At 40.6% G+C, this 18,541-nt stretch overlaps 1 protein-coding gene across 2 annotated transcripts; it reads left to right on the top strand.

The window, feature by feature from the left end:
* The first annotated feature begins 1,604 nt into the window (after window positions 1-1,604).
* Window positions 1,605-10,322, top strand: shox2 (shox homeobox 2). 2 transcript variants are annotated; one of them, XM_019887560.1, is made up of 5 exons: window positions 1,605-2,471; window positions 3,579-3,790; window positions 6,007-6,064; window positions 7,861-7,949; window positions 9,485-10,322. In XM_019887560.1, the coding sequence occupies exons 1-5, from the start codon at window positions 2,210-2,212 to the stop codon at window positions 9,740-9,742; spliced, it is 879 nt and encodes a 292-aa protein (XP_019743119.1). In that variant the 5' UTR covers window positions 1,605-2,209; the 3' UTR covers window positions 9,743-10,322. The 2 variants fall into 2 exon arrangements, with proteins under 2 accessions (XP_019743119.1, XP_019743117.1); XM_019887558.1 differs by having other exon boundaries at window positions 9,449-10,322.
* The last annotated feature ends 8,219 nt before the right edge of the window (window positions 10,323-18,541 follow it).

The following is an 18,541-nucleotide window of genomic DNA, read 5'->3' as shown; positions in this document are numbered from 1 at the left end:
CCTGCACACCACTACCTTGAGATTCACTGCATTTTCCTGCAGTAAACACAAACAGCATTTATAACATTTTAGTTACTATTTGCACTGTCAATGATTTTCTCATGAATCCAATGTTTCCTTCATTAAAAAAAAAATCTATATTATTCAATTTGAATGTATTTTACATCAAAGTTAAATAAAGATGCACCTAAATAAATGTTCTGTTTTTTGAACAACAGTTCTTAAAGATTAAATACAGATATTACGAACTTAAAAGGCTTCACTTTACAATGTGGTTATACAGTGTGTGTTCGACATATTTTATTCATTATTTGCATTAAGAATGAGCTTTTTAATGAACCCAATGTTTCCTGCTTAAAAACACGAAGCAGTACTGCCCTTCTCATAAATCTGCAGTTAAGTAAAATGTGTTTGTTGTTTACGCAGTAAAGTGTGCTCAAATTTCCCTGCACCTGCGCGTTTGCAGCCTTGAGCTCATGCGCATGCACGAGGTCATCATTGGGTGAGAGTGTTTTCTCTACCAAGTACAGATGAATCCAGAACACGATTTGCCAACAACAAATTAATTCGAGGATTGGTGGGGGGTTGAAAAGATAAACAGGATGCACATCACCTCAATTAGGCATGCAATGCTGCTCTGGGCAGGAATAACAGGAATTAATACCGAAAGGTTCACACTGAAACGTCGTTAATATTTAATCTGAGGGGAATTATTATCATCGCGGCGTGGAAATTGAGATACATATAGATTATCAATAAATACGCCTCATTTAGCATCACGTTAAAAAAAAATCCTTGCTTTTTTTTCCTCTTAATTGCTCTCATTGTTTATTTACAGATACAGTATAGGCATAATAATTCCAGCGGTAATTAACGCGCCCATTGGCAATAATACAAGCAGAGAGAGGGGCGCATTAATTGAACGTTTAGCTGTTATTTAACACCATAAGCATGTCTTTAAAAGGCCCGCTGAGGATTCCTATGAAGCCATAGCGGAAAATCATTCACTGCGCCCTTGATTTGAAGCAAACATTATGTTGTAGAAACTTAATATAATAGAAGCTGTATAAATGATAAATGTAAGAAACGTGGGATTTATATAAACAGATAGCTTATATATATATACACACACACACACACACACACACACACACACACACAACATTTACAAACCTAAACTTGGTACAGTAATACATGCATTTTTGTTGTAAATTCTCGACGTAAATTTATGACAAGCACTACATGATTACTCTTTTTTTTAACTTTCCTGATAAATAGCAACGCATTTTGGGCCCTAAGCCTTGAATTACACTCATTATAAATTCATTTATTCGCAATTGCTTCACCTTTTTTTCCGAACACGTGCGAAATAAAACTACCCCCACCCCACAATTGGCAATACGTGCAAAAAAAATGGAAGTAAAAAAATCACCGAGTGAGTCTTTTATTGTTTTATCTGCATTGATAAGAGATGAAGATGCTCTCTCTCTCTCTCTCTCTCTCTCTCTCTCTCTCTCTCTCTCTCTCTCGTCATTTTCACATATTTGCAAGCCACTCCCCGGCAGAGAGAGAGAGAGAGAGAGAGAGAGAGAGCGAGAGAGAGAGAGCGGAAGGAGAGAGAGCGATTCAGCGCATTCTCTCGGGTGTTTAAAAAGTAACTCCGGACAATAACAGCAAATGAGCGCTTAATTAAATTAATTAGTCCTTCTTGTCAAGCTTGGATTAATGGCCAATAGCTGCTGTGGTGGTGGTGCTTAATGTTTTTTTTTCTTTGCTTTCTTTTTTTTTTTACTAGTGAGGGTGGATGAAGGAAGGGAAAGGAGAGAGAGAGAGAGGGAGAGAGAGAGAGAGAGGGAGGGAAAGGAGGAAGAGGGGGGTCTCATCCCGGCATCCTGAGGGGAGGTAATTTGCACGGATCAAGGGGGCACGGCGCCGCAAAGTATAAATAGTGTGACTTCAATCGAGGATCACCAGCAGGTTCCCCAACTCCGCTATACCAAAGGAGGGAGAAATTGGCCGAGGAAGACGCATCTTTATGTCCCATATTCGGGCGCCTTCCCAGAGAGTTGGCAGCATCACCTCGTCTCGTTTTCAGGGGGCCGCACCATTGATGTCTTAAACTGCCGTGGAGCAAAGGGAGAGAGGGGCTACGGCGAGTCTGCCTGTCTGATTTTTTTCCTTCTTTGAAAGGAAAAAAGACGAGTGTGTGATGGAAGAGCTCACCGCCTTCGTGTCGAAGTCTTTCGATCACAAAGTCAAGGAGAAGAAGGAGGTGATCACTTATCGGGAGGTGCTGGAGACTGGCGCGGCAAGGGCGGCCGGCCGCGGCGGGGAGTCCTTAGCCCCGGAACCCGGGAGTCGGGAGGAGGCGGCGGTCGTAGCCCGGAACGTGGCGCTCTCACCGGGCAGGGAGACGGACATCCTCGGCCCGGAGAGGACAAGGGACGCCGGCAGCCCCAAACTCATTGACGGTAAGAGTGTGAGACGTATATGGATCCGCTTGGACGAATAGTCAGTCCACAGAGGCTACATAAAAGCGCTCAGTTGAGTTGCAACTATTTTATTTGGATGGTTGTCACATTTTAGGAGAGAAAATCAATCGTAATGTTGTTGCAACTATTGTTTAAAATCCGCTTGTAGACACTTTGAAAGTTAATCATCAATGATCACAGTTTGGTGGAAATGTTTGAACCGAAACACTGAATAGCGAAATTAATAGTTAACATTTACAGTGCATTAAGAATGGGTTTTAGCATTTTTTTTAAAATAAATCAAATTTAAAGTGCTTTCCATTATATATCAAATACAGATTTTGCAGCATGACACGTGTGCTTTCGGTGCACAAATGGAATATCTTACCCTATCTTCTATAAAACTGGCTTGTGAGTTCTGTGTGATTTATTAATACGCGCATTATGTCGCACGCGGTTAAATTGTTAAATTTGTTAACTGGATGGTAACACGATTTTTAAAAAACGGAGTTAAATTGACATAAAATAAATGTGATGAAACTGGGTGTTCACACAGTCTCGTTACAATAATAACAAAAAATATATATATTTAAAATTCTTTAATTGTAATGATTTGCATTTGTAATAAATCACCTAAAGTATAATTTAGCATTTGCATTTCTGGATTATGTTTAAAAAAAATCTAACACCGGTCATGATTTTTTTTAAGCAGATCTAAATGTGTCTTATTGAACAGATCAAATGTGTCAACACATGCTTTTTAAAAACGGCGTGCCTTGTTCGTGGCGGTCACCGTCTGCGTGTTTCCCGGCGTGGATCACACACACTCACGTGCACAGCAAAGCCCCAGTAGAGGCGCACACCCAGTTGCCTTGCATATTTATAAGCACTTAATAATTAAAGACCTTTATGTAGCTCGACAAAACATTCGAGCTGTGATCCTCTTTTTGAGGGTTGGGGATGGGAAGTATCTGCTTCACTTTCCATCGCTTTCATTTCTCGCCTCCATTGAGGCCGTGCACCGTTCGTGGCGTTCGTGGAAGAACGTGTGAAAAAAAAAACGTGCAAGTCATGTGCCTCCGCTCCCTGTCCCCGTTTTTTTTCAAGGTGCCACGGATGTGAAGGAGAGGAAAGAGGAGTCCAGTAAATCCATGGAGGACGAGGCGCAGACCAAAATCAAGCAGAGGAGAAGTCGGACTAACTTCACGCTGGAGCAGCTCAACGAGCTGGAGAGGCTCTTCGACGAGACGCACTACCCGGACGCCTTCATGCGGGAGGAGCTGAGCCAGCGGCTGGGGCTGTCCGAGGCCAGGGTGCAGGTCAGCATCCACCGGCTTTGCTCACATGGGAAGAAAAAAGAGGGCGGGAAAGAACTGAAACAATACATCCACAAATAGAAAGATACATTGATTATCCATCCACTGTTTCAGTTGTCTCCGCAATAAAAAAATAAAACACATGCAGCAACATAAGGCAAAGCAGGCATGCAGAATTCCTAATAATAAAGATATGACAACATTACAAATACAAAATAGTGTCTTAATATCTTTAAAGGTATGAAAAAAATATTCTAAACGATAAACATATCCTACACAAGTCGTCGCATTTCTTTGTATGCAAATGCAATATAATGACAATAGTAATCACGCAACAAAGTGAGATAAATGGACAGCAGATAATTAAACGACAAACATTTAAACCACGAAATTTCAAACTAAAAGCACATGTATGCTTTATAAGAATACACATATATATATATATATTGCTTGTAAAACAAATGATGGGAAACGAAAAACGAATGGTGATAACACGAAAAACAATCTTTAAAAAGAGGATCAGTCATGAGTTAGATATTTCAATTAATAATATTTGACTGTTTTGTGGATAAGGCATCCAAATGAATAAATGCACTGCAGCTGACAACGAACATTTTTTTAAAAAATATGACAAACATATAAGATGCATCCAAATATAGTTTTGTTTAAAATTAGTTTTAAAAATAATTTCCGTGGTTAATTAAAAAAAAGAAATGATGGCACCCAAATGTTTAAATGACATTCAAAATAAAAGTACACTGAAAAAAGACATTCATCTTAACAAGCATCAGTAATTCATGTTGTTTCCCACTTTCTTAACCACACATTCAACGAAAACACGAGAAAACGTGGTTCAAATCAATTCCAAATAAATTACCACACAAAGCCACATTTGTCCGTTCGAATAAAAATATCTTTATTTCTTCCCTCTTTTTGATCTATTCTTCGACCAGCAGCAATGCCTAATAATTCGTTACCGATCTCACTTGGGGGCTGCATGTGAGTGTGGTGACGTCACAAGAGTGCACATGCATGCTTTTCACCCTCTCCATCGAGCAAGAGTGAATCCTATAGCAGTGCGCGAGCGCGCGCGCGTGTGTGTGTGTGTGTGTGTGTGTGTGTGTGTGTGTGTGTGTGTGTGTGTGTGTGTGTGTGTGTGAGCATGGAACATGATGTTGGTCGTGAGGGCCCACGAGCAAAACGACCATCTGGACAAGAAACCCAGTATGCCATCCAAGGAAAGATGGAGGGCGGGGGGTGGGGGGGGGGGTCTTCAAACATGTGTTGGAACAGATTTATCTTATTGTGAAAATGTAATAAAAATAATCGTAAATGGCCAATAGAAAAAGTTAAACTTTTTTGGGGTGGTTGGGGGTTGTCTCCCCCACTTCAGAATTCTCCCCAGTTGTGTTGAGGGATTTTCATGCATTAAATGTGTTTATCATCAATAGACTCTCTACAGCACTGTCTCTATATAATAAATATATGAAACATATGAGCACTTTCACAGCTTTATTTTCTATTTCTTCCTGCCTCAATCGATGATTTTGCTTTTATCACCGCTATAAATCCGAAGTGGAGCGCGCTCAAAATGCTCAATAAATGAAACCCGACGACAGCCAAATCGATAAGATTTTCTGTCACAATACATGCCACGGAGGATTTGTGCTAATTTAAGTAAATGTGCTGTTCCGCCGTGTAGTTTGTGTTGAAGTCTTTTTTCCCCCCCCCCAACGCGTCTGGCGCGCAGTAATTAATGGTAGCGGTCAGTTAATGAGAGGAAAGCAGTCCAATGACAGAGGAAGGGAAAGCATCATCATCATCATCATGGCTGCTACTCGATAGCACACAGTCCATTCAAAGTCTGCTGGGACACTCATGAACAGAAAGATGACACCAGCGCTGACAAGGTTATTTATTACAATCCAATCGTCCTGTAACATCGCCACAATTTGCCTGAATAAAGGAATATATATATATATATATATATATATATATATATATATATAAATTTTCGTGCATATTCCCACATCTGTCTGCAAGATCTCCCATGCTAATGATTTAAATGCCTTTGAATGTTTTACTCTCCTGAGGATTTAAAAAATATATATGTATATATTTTTGTGGTTATTATTGTCACTTGTGAGGGATTTAACACACGCATCTGCCTTCACGCCTATGCAGACAAAATTAACATGAACTCATGTGTGTTGCTGCAGGTTTGGTTCCAGAACAGAAGAGCCAAATGCAGAAAGCAGGAGAACCAGTTACATAAAGGTATATGCACACTAAGACCATTAAAAATGTGAAGTTTAATGAATGTTATCATCGACATATTCTGCATTCATTAATGATAACGAACTCAACAGATGTGCATTCATTACACAAATGAGTCAAGTCTAACCAGTGACCAATTAAACAAATGGCTTAGTTGTCAAACCTTTGACAATAAGTACCACCTAAAAATAACATCATTGTCAAACTACCATCACCCACTTTAAAATATTCCTAAAAATCATTATATTCCTAAAACTTTAATCTAGTAAGCTATTGTGAAATTATTTGCACCACTCTGCTTCATTAAGGGAACCAAAAATTCAACATAAATGATGATTAAATCACAATGTATTGCACATATTAGCTCTGAGAAAAAGCACCTGAATAATGACACCCCCAAAAAGTGTTCATGACACCCCCCAAAAATGTTAACAATGTATTGAACTTCCAGTTTAAAACAACTGAACTGTACTCAGACAGCGATTTGTTCTTATACTACTGCATTTGGCAAATTACTGGCTTGCTCCACTTTACTCCAACGCCCCAAAATGTAGCTGTGGCCTAATTTGGGGTTACAACCTACATTTGTGACACCCTTGGTTTCCCCATACCAGTGTGCCATGACAGATCATGCTGGCCAAATTCACATAATTGGGTGGAAAATAATTATTTATTTACAATAATGACAAGGGGAAAATGCTAAGTCATGATTCGTACCCAGTGGCAAGACAAGCAACAACTGAATGAAAACCTGCATGGAAGGAGACAGTTCAAACACAACCCGATGCCAACTCCTAGAATGCATCTATAGTTATTTCTCCCTGGGAAGATTAAATTTGATATCAGGGGTCACCAAGCTTTTTGAAGCTGAAAGCTACTTTTTTGTTACTGAATTGTACGACGGCCTACCAGTTTGACACGCACTCCTGAAATAACAAACTGGCTCAAATTATGTTTACCCTAGTTTCTGTTATTATTAAAGCTGGGGGGGGGGATCCAGTAATTAAGTCGACCACAAAAATTGGTCGAAATAAACATTTCTGCCTTGAAATGGAGGAGGGGTGATTACCAGACGAATTAATGGTCAATTCAAAAAAAAATATATATATTTGTTCGTCACAGCCCGAGTTATTATTATCGATTAACGAGATTGATATATGTGAAGGTATTGATCATGTTGATGATTTCCCCCAATAATTAGGGAACATATACCAATACGCAGCACTTTATTTCAACAAATCTCTTGCATTGTTCACATTTTCAAATGATCACTTTGACAACATTCCGAGAAAATCACAATGTAAACAGGGCCGTTGGCTATTCATGTGTTCCTTGGGGGCTTGACCCCCGCTGTGTACACAAGAGCCAGCAGTTATCACATGTCTCATGCAAGTGCCCCCCGCCCCCCCCAAGCACAGACATGGTGCTTCCTCCCACAGCAAAGTGATAATACAACACCAGAGAGAGAGCGAAGGAACACGGTCTGCTTTCTTTTCCTAGCACTGAAGCAAACCAAAAATGATGTGAGGGGATAATTACATTGATTAAATTTGACAGATGCACAGGCATATATTTTCAAACATTGTCAGAATGTATCTTTGCTCTGATGGCAAAAGATACATGCATCTGCATTTTCTTTGTGACATTTTTGCTTGGTGGTGAACATAAATATGCGCCGAATATGTGACCCTATTCTATTCTCGGGCTTATTTTGGATGCAATTTGCCACTTGGCGGTCAAGTGTTTGTGGAGTTTGTCTCCTATAAGGCTCTCATCTCAGCATTCTTTTCTACCAGGAGTCCTGATCGGAGCAGCAAATCAGTTTGAGGCTTGTCGCGTAGCGCCATATGTCAACGTGGGGGCTTTACGGATGCCATTCCAACAGGCAAGTGTCTTGTTGAAGGGGTCCTGGAACGCTGTCTTGGCACTGGCTCAGGCCGAATGCAATATTCAACTTAAAGCCTAATTGCAGAGCACTGTGCTAACACAGCAAGGCCTCGAATTGAGATGGATGCATGGATTTTTTTTTCCTTTTACTCTTTCAGGAATACTTAAGACATCTACAGTATGGTTATTGTTGTGATTGCGAACAATCAGAGGAGAGTGTGTTAAGGGTATAGAATTTTTATTTTCAAGCTCTAAAATCCCAAAAGGTCGAATTGGGGTGATATATATATTCCATTCCATTCTTGACTTCTATAAAGAAAAACCCAAATTACAGGTTGTGGTGCAAAGTGCGCCAAAATTTGCACCAATAGATTTTATATTCGTTTCAACAGATTTTCCACTTGTGTTGATAGGTATATCAAAACATGATATTTACATGACAGTGTCCGATTTCTGGGGAACCTCATCGCCAAATGCAATTTCTGTTGATCTGTTTATACACAGTGCAGCAAGGGCCCAATTTATGATAATCTTATTGAAGATGTTATTGTTGCAGGAAATTATCCAGTTTCTTTTAATTAGCCTGGAAATGATTTACTTACGACAAATAATGTATCTTTGTTCTTCTATCCATGCCAGCAATGCAGTGACAGGCAGAAAAAAAGACATGCTTTTCTATTAGATGGTAGAATGTATATTGAACCTGTTATCTACTTTTTACTACATTTGTGTTTGGTGGTGCGTCCTGAGATTTTAAGACTGTTCAGTCGAAAAAAGGTGCTTCAGAAGTTCCATAGCACCATTGTACACAAACTGGGATCTTAAGCAGTTCATTGTTGGTTCTTTGGAAAGGTGATAGTTCTTTAGCTCACCTGTGAATCTATATCCTCTCGCACCACAGATTTCTTGAGCTATATAAACCACAGAAGTGTGTCAATTTACCCACGAATAGTTTTGGTTTTACTGAATGTGTAAGGTATCAAGAAAATTGTTTTAAAAATCTTTAAAAATCAAAATACAATAATGAGGTTCAATTTTCAAGAATCATCCACCCACCGATCCATCCATTTTCTGATCCGCTTATCCTCACAAGGGTGGCGGTGGGTGCAGGAGCCTATCCCAGCTGTCTTCGGGCAGTAGGCGGTCACCCTGAATATAATAGAATATAAATAATACAATAATGAATAGAAATAAAACCTCTGCCTCGTTTTTAACTGATTAAGGGCATTGGGGATTAAATGTTTATTTATTTTGTTTTTTTTTAAATAAAGTTTTCCGCTGAGGTTTCATGTGTTTACTATACTTGGATCAAATACAGTACTCTCAATAGTTGCCCACTTTAGAAATTTTAGACGATCCCCAACCTGCAATAAAAAGCAGCAAAAAAAAAAAAAAAGACAAGTTTAAGTGAATGTCCCATGAGCCACTGCGCACTTAACACATGTTCTCCCCCCTCCCTTCCCCCTTCTCTCACCCCCTCCTGCGTGCGTCCTGTAGGATAGTCATTGCAACGTGCCGCCCTTCTCATTTCAGGTGCAGGCGCAGCTGCAGCTGGACAGCGCCGTGGCGCATGCGCAGCACCACCTGCACTCACACCTGGCCGCGCACGCGCCCTACATGATGTTTCCGGCGCCGCCCTTCGGCCTACCGCTGGCCACGCTGGCCGCAGAATCGGCGTCAGCCGCATCCGTGGTGGCCGCTGCCGCCGCCGCCAAGAACACCAGCAAGAACTCGAGCATCGCCGACCTGAGACTTAAGGCCAAGAAACACGCGGCCGCGCTGGGTCTGTGACGACCACCGCGACGACGACGTCGCTCGGGAACGCGCACACGTGGGGGCACGCCACCGCCACGCGAGGACACTATTTATGTTTTTCCCCATGCAGGACAACGATAAGAATGAAGGCTATTTATAAGATTATGAAAAGTGACTGCTCAATAGCCGATGGGAGGGGATTTTTCTACCACCTTCCCAGAAACAACAACAACACCAGAAAACAAACAACCATGGACGGCCCTTGTGGCAGGAAGAGGAGGAGGACGATGCAGCTGGCGGTCGATACTTTGTCAAACAAGGCGAACCATTCTGCAGTCTGTTTTAACATCTCATTATTATTAATATTATTGTTATTATCGGGACTTACAGAGGCTGGCCTCGTTATAGTTCAACACTTCCTTGCCCAAAAGGGAAGGGAGGGGATCCTATCCAAAATGTTTGCATGAGCCAACACGCTGACCTATATAACTTTTTTTAGTTTAGTTTTTTTTTTTTTTTACGCCAGACACCACAAATGTGAGAGCATAATATATGTTTTTTTTTCTTCTGTTTTCCTCAGTGGTGTTTCATCTCCTTTTAAAGGGGGTGCTTATGTTATATATATAACAAAAAAGGACTGTAAAGCGGTACGGGCACATGTAAAATATGTTTATACACGAGAAACATGTATTATTTTTGGCTCATTTTTGCGGGGGTATATGACTTCATTTGCGTGTAAGCTATGTGCTTCTTGTATGTAACTATATATATACTCTCTCTCTCTCTCTCTCTCTCTCTCTCTCTCTCTCTCTATATATATATATATATACACACACATACATACATGACAGTGAAAGTGAACGCACCCGAGGCACGGGTTTCTTCAAAAAAAAGGAGAAAAAAAATAACACTCATGAATCCTTTTCCATCACATGTGAAACGTGAATCCATCTAACCAAAATGTTTTTTTTTTTTGTTTTGTTCTGATAATAAATTAACTAAAGGTTCTCTAACGAGTTGACACTTTTATTGGAGCAGTAGGGCCCTTTGTTTGAAAATTATTATTGGTAAAGAATCGTTTTTAAATAATTCATGATGGTGGCGTAAGTCTTTTGATAACGTCACGAATGACAGGTCCGTTAAGTGAGGAACATTACTTGTTCCTCTGCCAAATTCATGCATTATGCATGCTTTTTGGTTATGGAACATTTGGAGAGGCAGACTGATCATTTTCATGATACAAGAGAACACAACAGGGAGATAACAGATAAAGAGCTGTCAAGTTGGGCACCCCTTTTCGCTCAATTCTGTGTTGTTCATTTGAATGTTTATATATATATATATATATCTTTTTTTAACAAAACTTAATTTGTTATGTTTATGCTGCCAGACACACGGTGAGAGTAGTGATTAATAGTTAATTGACATTGGCCATAGTTGAAACACTGGTGGTCAAAAAGGCCCGTGAGTGATTTTTGTTACGATAATGCTTGCAAATCAAAATGGAGGGGTGTGTGTGAAAGCTTCATTAAGGCCTGCCCCTCACAAATTAATTTCCTGACATCTTAATCGCGTTTTATTGAACAAACTCATGACATGATCATACGCAGGCAGATCGCTTTACAATCCCCAAATTTCCGCACACAACAATAGTGTCCTGGGCTATTAATTAATAGCCGACTAACACTGAGTCTGTGTGCGTGTGTGTGTGTGTCTTGGCATTCAGCGACAGGATCCAGACGCCAAATCTATTGAATTATTGATCGCTAGGCTCGCCAGTAATGGAGGAGATGGAACTGGGTAACTGAACTGATCGTGGGAGCGTGCACTGTCCCACACAGGAAGATCCACTCGTGGGCCACAACATTAGGCACATCTGCACACATACTGTTTCATGAGATCCAAAACAGGAGGTGCATTTATGATTGTGGTGTATCGAACAGTAGTGTATTGTAAACATACTCCGTATCACCCAGTGAACGCAACTAAAACCACAACAACAGTGTCAATATATACCAACTATTATCTTTGTAAAGATGAACATTTTTGACATGTGTCTTGCATTGGACCAGATTAAACCGTGCAGCTGTCCCTCATGGTGAGATCAACTGGGTTGCAATCAGTTTAGGGAAGGAAGTCTGGACAGTGACATGTCACCCAGTTTGACAGGATCAGAATCCTCTTCATTGCCTAAGTATGTGAAAAACACACAAGGAATTTGTCTCTGGTACTTTGAGCCACAATATTACAATAGCAACAAGCAACTACGAATTAACAAAAGTAACATTTAGGATGTACCACTTCATTACAGAGAGTCGGTAAGCAATGTAAGGATACCATGATGGCACGAGTATGCAATGCAATGCAATACTACTGACTTTTTGTTCAAATGTAAGAGGTATTTTCCACAAAGCCTCACTAAACAGATATTATGTATTAATCTGAGATAATCATCAGTTAGCGAATTTGAGAAATAGGCTCCAATCAAGAAGAGACTGTCAGTATGGGGAGGGGGATATGTCGGTGATTTTTGAAATAAGCAAAATTTATTCATCATCGGTTTAAAGTAACATTGCAACATTTGGATAAATAAAAGATTGACTTCCCACAGTTTTCTCAAAATACAGAAAGATTGCTTCCTGCTTTTTTTCTTTTCTTTTAAGAGCCATCTGCATGCCCCGTACGGGATGAGTGGAATAGCCCACAGTCACAGATGAAACCATTGAGCCAAAAGTCCACTTTCAAGAGGCCAAAAACTGACCATAGCAACCAAAGGCCAATACAATAAACGTAGGGTTGCTCAAGGGCATATACAAGGTGGTTGGGATGTAGACCAGTTTCTATTCAAGTAAGATTTTGAAAACAGACCTTTCCTTGTTATTGTAGTTTGCAGGTTTGGGGAACCTTTTTCCAGTCCGGGTCTATCTTAGTACTCCAAGTGATATACAGCGGAACCTCCGTTTTTGTGAATAATCCATTCCAAAAAAGATAAACTCGTATCCCAGGGCACCATTGTATAATTTTTATGGGATGAATGCTTGGAGGTTTTAACATTTTTTTTTTTAGAAATGTGAGGTTTTAACATTTTTTTTTTTAGAAATGCAAGGACTGTGTCAAATATTTTCCTGGGCCAAATACGACCCACAGGCGATAGATTGCCAAATCGTGCCTGAAGCTCCTGACTTCCCATGAATGTACAAAATGAGTGTACAGATCAGCAGTGACTATGATTCAAAGAAGTGTTTGGAACATCGTTTCTACTTTACCTGCCCTGACCCGTGGGAAGACTTCTGCCGAGAAGCGCAGTGGGGACGTTATCAGGCGGTACAAAGATGTTCTGCAGGAATGGAGGGGAGACAATGAGACGGGGACACACAAGAACCCTGCTGATTAAACACACAGACGACCCCACTCTCCTCTCAACACACTCTTAAGATACACGCGCACACACACACACACACACACACATTTTCACACACACACACACACACACACACACACACACACACACACACACACACACACACACACACACACACACACACACACACACACACCGTCAGACGGGAGCCAGCCAGGCTCTCACGGGCTTCTCGCTGTCTTTACTATCACCCCACATCACCACCTTCACCTTCATTCTTCGACATACACGCTTCATCGCCTTCCCTTGTACACAGAGAAGACATGAGTAGTCAACTGCTCTAACAATTGCTTCTTAAAATAAATCAAATCCAACATTGTACATACACCCATTGCACACACACTAATGGTGAGTCGCAAACAGCTCTCCACACCGCGGAATCCTTCATATCAACTGGTGCCGTCTTGTTGCTATATTTACCTCAACATGGCCCCTGAGACAAATGTGCTATGTGCTCTGTTTCCCTGCACTGGGCGCTGAAAAAAAAAAAAAAATCAAATTAAAGCATGCAAAACACTCTCAGGCAGCCGCTCGCACTGACAGCCAATGCAGGGACCAGATTGTAAATTCTGCATTTATCTGCGTTGCATTAATTTGCAGGGGGATGCACACTCAACAGCCACTTCAGTCGATACACCAGTGGCATATACAAAGATTACACAAAGTAAATCTAAATTGTGTTTGTTTTTTAACAATATGCGGCAGATCGGCGGTTGGGGAACACTTTACAATTGTACCAAATATTCTACATGTCAAAATAAAGTAGATTATGTTCAACGGACAAAAGTAGATTTTTTTTTTTTTTTTTAAACGACATTTGAAAGGAATACGTTTTCAAACTGTAGTTTTTGCTCTAGGTCAGCGGTGTCAAACTAATTCTGTCGCGGGCCACTTTGGAGTTACGTCTTCCCTTCGGAGGGCCGTTTTGACAGTAAAACCACAAAAGTGTTGAATCGTCTCATCGCATTATTACTTGTACACAACAAGTGAATGAATTACCAGGTAGTCGTTTTGAAATCAGTGACGTTGACTATACCGGTAATAGTTTGTTCAATTATTGTTCAAGTGAGTGTAAACAGGGTAACAACTTTATTGCAATATCCTAACGTGATTTATTACACATCTGACATTTCGGTACAGATTTTAGCAAGGATCATACGAGTGGACACACATAAAATGATGTGGCGGGCCGGACCTGGCCCCCGGGCCTTGAGTTTGATACATGTGCTCTCGGTTATAAAACCATCAGAACCTGATACTGCTCCATGTCAATTCGAGCATGTTGTAGTATTTTTTTTTCATTGGCTGGACCGTAGCACATGCAATTCATCTAATTAGACCAAACAGGTGTACTTAAAGAGGTGTCCAGCGAGTGCACGTCCAATACTGCACCGGAGATGACAGTCAACAGAAATCGATTTCAAAGATCTCAAGTGCTGAAACTCCCTCCCGTATCACTCAGGCGAGCAATTAGGATGCCGCATCTCCGCCTGTTATCACATGCGGGCGGGCCCGGGTGGCTGACCGCAGCGCTCGGTGTGGGTTTGCAGTCGACGGATGACTATGGCGTGCCGGTTCCACGCTGTATTTGATTTTACCGTAGGATGAAAAGTGGGTGTTTGCGTAGTTTTGACCCATACTGCGACTCGAGAGGCTTTCCAGCGCTGATTACACTCGAAAAATACAACAGTCTTTATCTCTGGCTCCCTGCGCTCAGTAGCACAAAACAGAGGTCAGAACTGAACAACAAGTCTAATTGTTTTACTGTTTCCTGTTTAAGGTGCCCAAGAGGAAATGTATACATTTGTATGTATTGGCCACAATTTTTGTTACTACCGTTTCACTTCCAGTTGCAACTGGCTTGAGATAACATATTGTAGCCTGATAACTAACTCCGTGCCCTCAGGAGAAGACATAAAAAGCGAGAATGTGTTGAAACACACGGCCATTCCAGATTGGAGGGGTTTGTATTGTTTCCATTTGGCCTTCTCTACTGGGGATGCGGTGGAGGTTTAAAGTGCGATCCAAATGAGACAAAGAGAGCGATGAGGGGCGCGCAGGAAACATTTGGCCCACGAGCTGGTAAGAAGCAATACGCTGTGCCACAGCGGAACTGCGTTTGTACACAGGCTCTTATGTTACAAAAAGCCATTTGGAACACGCACCACAGCGTGCGAATTTAGGCCGTGTGAAGTTTACAGCAACACATTATTTTGAAATCACAACAAAACAGCAGAAAATATTTGCATCACAGCCATCAAGTATCTTTTTAATGTGGCGGGGAAAGCAGGGAGGTAGTGCACCATTTTGTGCACAGTGAAACACTTTTTAAACAAGTATTTCTTAAAAAAAGGGAATAAAAAAAGAAAACGATTATGATGGAGAGATGCAGGCGGCACTGTGGAATAGTGGTTAACACATCTGCCTCACATTTTTGAGGGTTAGAATCTCAATTTGTTCTTTCTAGTCTTAATGTGACCAACTTAAAAAAAAACATACTTTCTTCAAACTGTTTATTGCCACTCCCAGTTAAAAATTACTGTAGAACTAAACATAAAACAAAGACAATTACACATTTTGCATTTAGCTAAACCGAATAAAAGTCTGCTTTGTGAATGCTAACACAAAATACAAAATGATTGACAGGTTAGCAAATCTCATTGATGTCCTGGTGTTTTAACCCTTTAATCAACAGACATTTAAATACAAACAGTGCAGCAACACATGTAGACAGAGAATGGAAAAATACTCAGAGGCTTATATTCTTTTCTTATGAAAATATACAAATATTGCCGCAGCTTGCTGAGCAGTTGTGACCCTCTACTTCGTGTAGACACAGTAGACGTACACAGCAGAAAGAGCCACACAATGAATGCGTGAACGGATGTTGCACAGTCTGTTTATTTATTTATATTCCATGTAATTACGTTATCACCGTGCACCGTGTTTTTATGTGTGCATTGTGATATAATTCTTACAAGAAAAGTTTTGTTGGTGTTTTATGTGGGGCTGTAATGGATGAAAGGTATTTGACTTCATATCACTGGGGAAAGATGATTTGAGACATGATTGTTTTGAGTATCTGAACATGTGGTCTGGACCATTGAGGTTTTGTCGTAATGGAAAATAAAGTCTACGTTTTCAGTTAGACCATCAATCACCTGTGAACTGTAAATGTTTTTCTCTAACGCCTCTTGTCTTCCCATCGCCGTAAATTTATGTTTGTGCCGTTGAAAAATCAATACATCTTATTTAGGTTCGAAAACATATAACTGCGCTTGATATATGGTTGCAATCGACTTTTTCCCATCTTTTGCTCTCTAACTGCAGACAAGTGCCAGAATTTTATGAGAGTTAAATACGCACATTGACCAAACATTGGCTCTACTTAGTAACGAAAGCACCCACAACTATTGGCATGTGTCAACAGTTTATTATGATGATGAAGTAAAATAAATGTATGCAATGAAACCTCAAGGGCTGAGCTAAATATGTGGGCACATTTCATGTGAACTGCTCTGCGGTGTCCACTTGAGTTTATATGGGGTCCAGTTACATGCGGATCAGACGGCTGGAATTTGTTATTGATTATTTTTTTTTCTTGTTTCCTGGCTGCCAAAGTCTGTCTGTCCAATCTGCTCCTCAATAAGAACAGACATACGCCCCCGCAACAAAGCTGACTACTGGGGACAACACTTTAAGATCCATTTTAAATTCTGCCCCCCCCAAAAAAAATGCTGTGTTGCTTTCTTAATTCATTCAGTGAGTAGATGTGGATTTTAAGCGGATTACTTTTAGCCAAGGTTGGATTAATTATTTCGACCCAGCAGATTGGGTTGAAGACTGGATTTGGGCGGGTTGAGGAACTAAAGATGGTCGCAAATTTTGAAGTTGAAGTAAACTTAATGTCACATTCGGAGAAAAAAATGGTGACAGATTGCTCAGTGTGTAACACCGCTGACTTTGGACACGGAGGTTGGTTAGGGCCCACAGTGACATCCAGGTGGGTGCCTAAGCAAAATCCTTGACGTCATATGTTGATTCCCAGCCACTGTTGGTCCCAATCCATGTTAAAATTGGATGGGTTGTGTCTTTGTGCCAAACATATCACGTGAGTAACTCACTTTGGCGACCACTGACTAGGATATGTTGGTAATGAAATGAGTACTGTATTTAATTTAGCCACAGCTGGACTGTTAACCTAGTGACCCATGTATTGGTAGCTTTTAGTCATCAGGATGGGTAGTTTTGACAATGTCTTGAATCAAAATCTTGACCCAAGGTGCTGGGCCAAATTCTCAACGCAATGCGCTGGGTATAAATAGCCCAGCATTGGCTGTGTCCATTTCAGACCCAGCGCTGGGTTAGCGAGATATTTTATCCAATTTGGGTTACTTTTGTAACATTACCACTTGATTATTGTGGCAGTTATATTACTCTTGTAGCTGTACTCTGAAAACATTTACAACTTCATTCTTGCAACATTGTGACTTGACTTGTGTCACACTGACAATTAATTCTAAAAAAAATTACAATATTGTTTTTAAAACAATTTATCATATTTTCCGCACTATATGGCGCTTTGGAGTATAAGGTGCACTTTCAATGAATGGCCTATTTTAAAACTGTTTTCATGTATAGAGCGCACCGCATTATAAGGCGCATAGAATAGAAGCTAGCATAGTGGCTGCGGTTGTATTATGCATCTACTAGATCAGTGGTCCCCAAACCCCGGGCTGCGGCACCAGTCCGTGGGTCATTTGGTACCGGGCCGCACAGAAAGACTGAATAACTTACATTAGTTCCATTTTATTTTTTTCGGACTCTGACAGATGTTTTATTCTTATCCGTCACACCCTAAAGGCTGGTCCCTGAAAATATTGTCTGACATTAAACCGGTCCATGAGGCAAAAAAGATTGGGGACCACTGCACTAGATGGCGCTACGCTAAACTTTCACAACCGCTGCAGCTGTAACAAAGCGCTTCACAGATCATTTAAAATACGTCCAAGACATCGGAATATTGATCCATATATAAGGCGCATCGGATTATAAAGTGAACTGTCGGCTTAATGCTTAATGCTTTTAGGTGCGCCTTATAGCACAGAAAATACGGTACTTCATTTTTGTAATATTTCGATATTTCAAGTAGTTTCACAACTATTTTGTACTTTCTTGCCTACATGAGTGTGAACGTATTTTTTTTAAGATACTCTTGAACCTGCCACCCTCTCCTACCAAAGCCAAGCCCTTCCCGACATTGTGGACAGCTGCGATCTTAATTCTAATTGCTCCTAATAATCTTTCCATATGAGCATCGTTTTATGAACATTTTTAGTAGTCATTATCGTCTCATACAATCTTGGATGATGTACCATCAACAGATGGATGCAGTGTCTAATAAATAATCTAAG

This window comes from Hippocampus comes, unplaced genomic scaffold (assembly GCF_001891065.2).
Source record: "Hippocampus comes isolate QL1 unplaced genomic scaffold, H_comes_QL1_v1.1 scaffold6, whole genome shotgun sequence".
In the NCBI taxonomy this organism is placed as follows: domain Eukaryota; kingdom Metazoa; phylum Chordata; class Actinopteri; order Syngnathiformes; family Syngnathidae; genus Hippocampus; species Hippocampus comes.
Note: the sequence above shows the minus strand (reverse complement) of the source record. Positions and strands in the feature narration are given on the sequence as shown.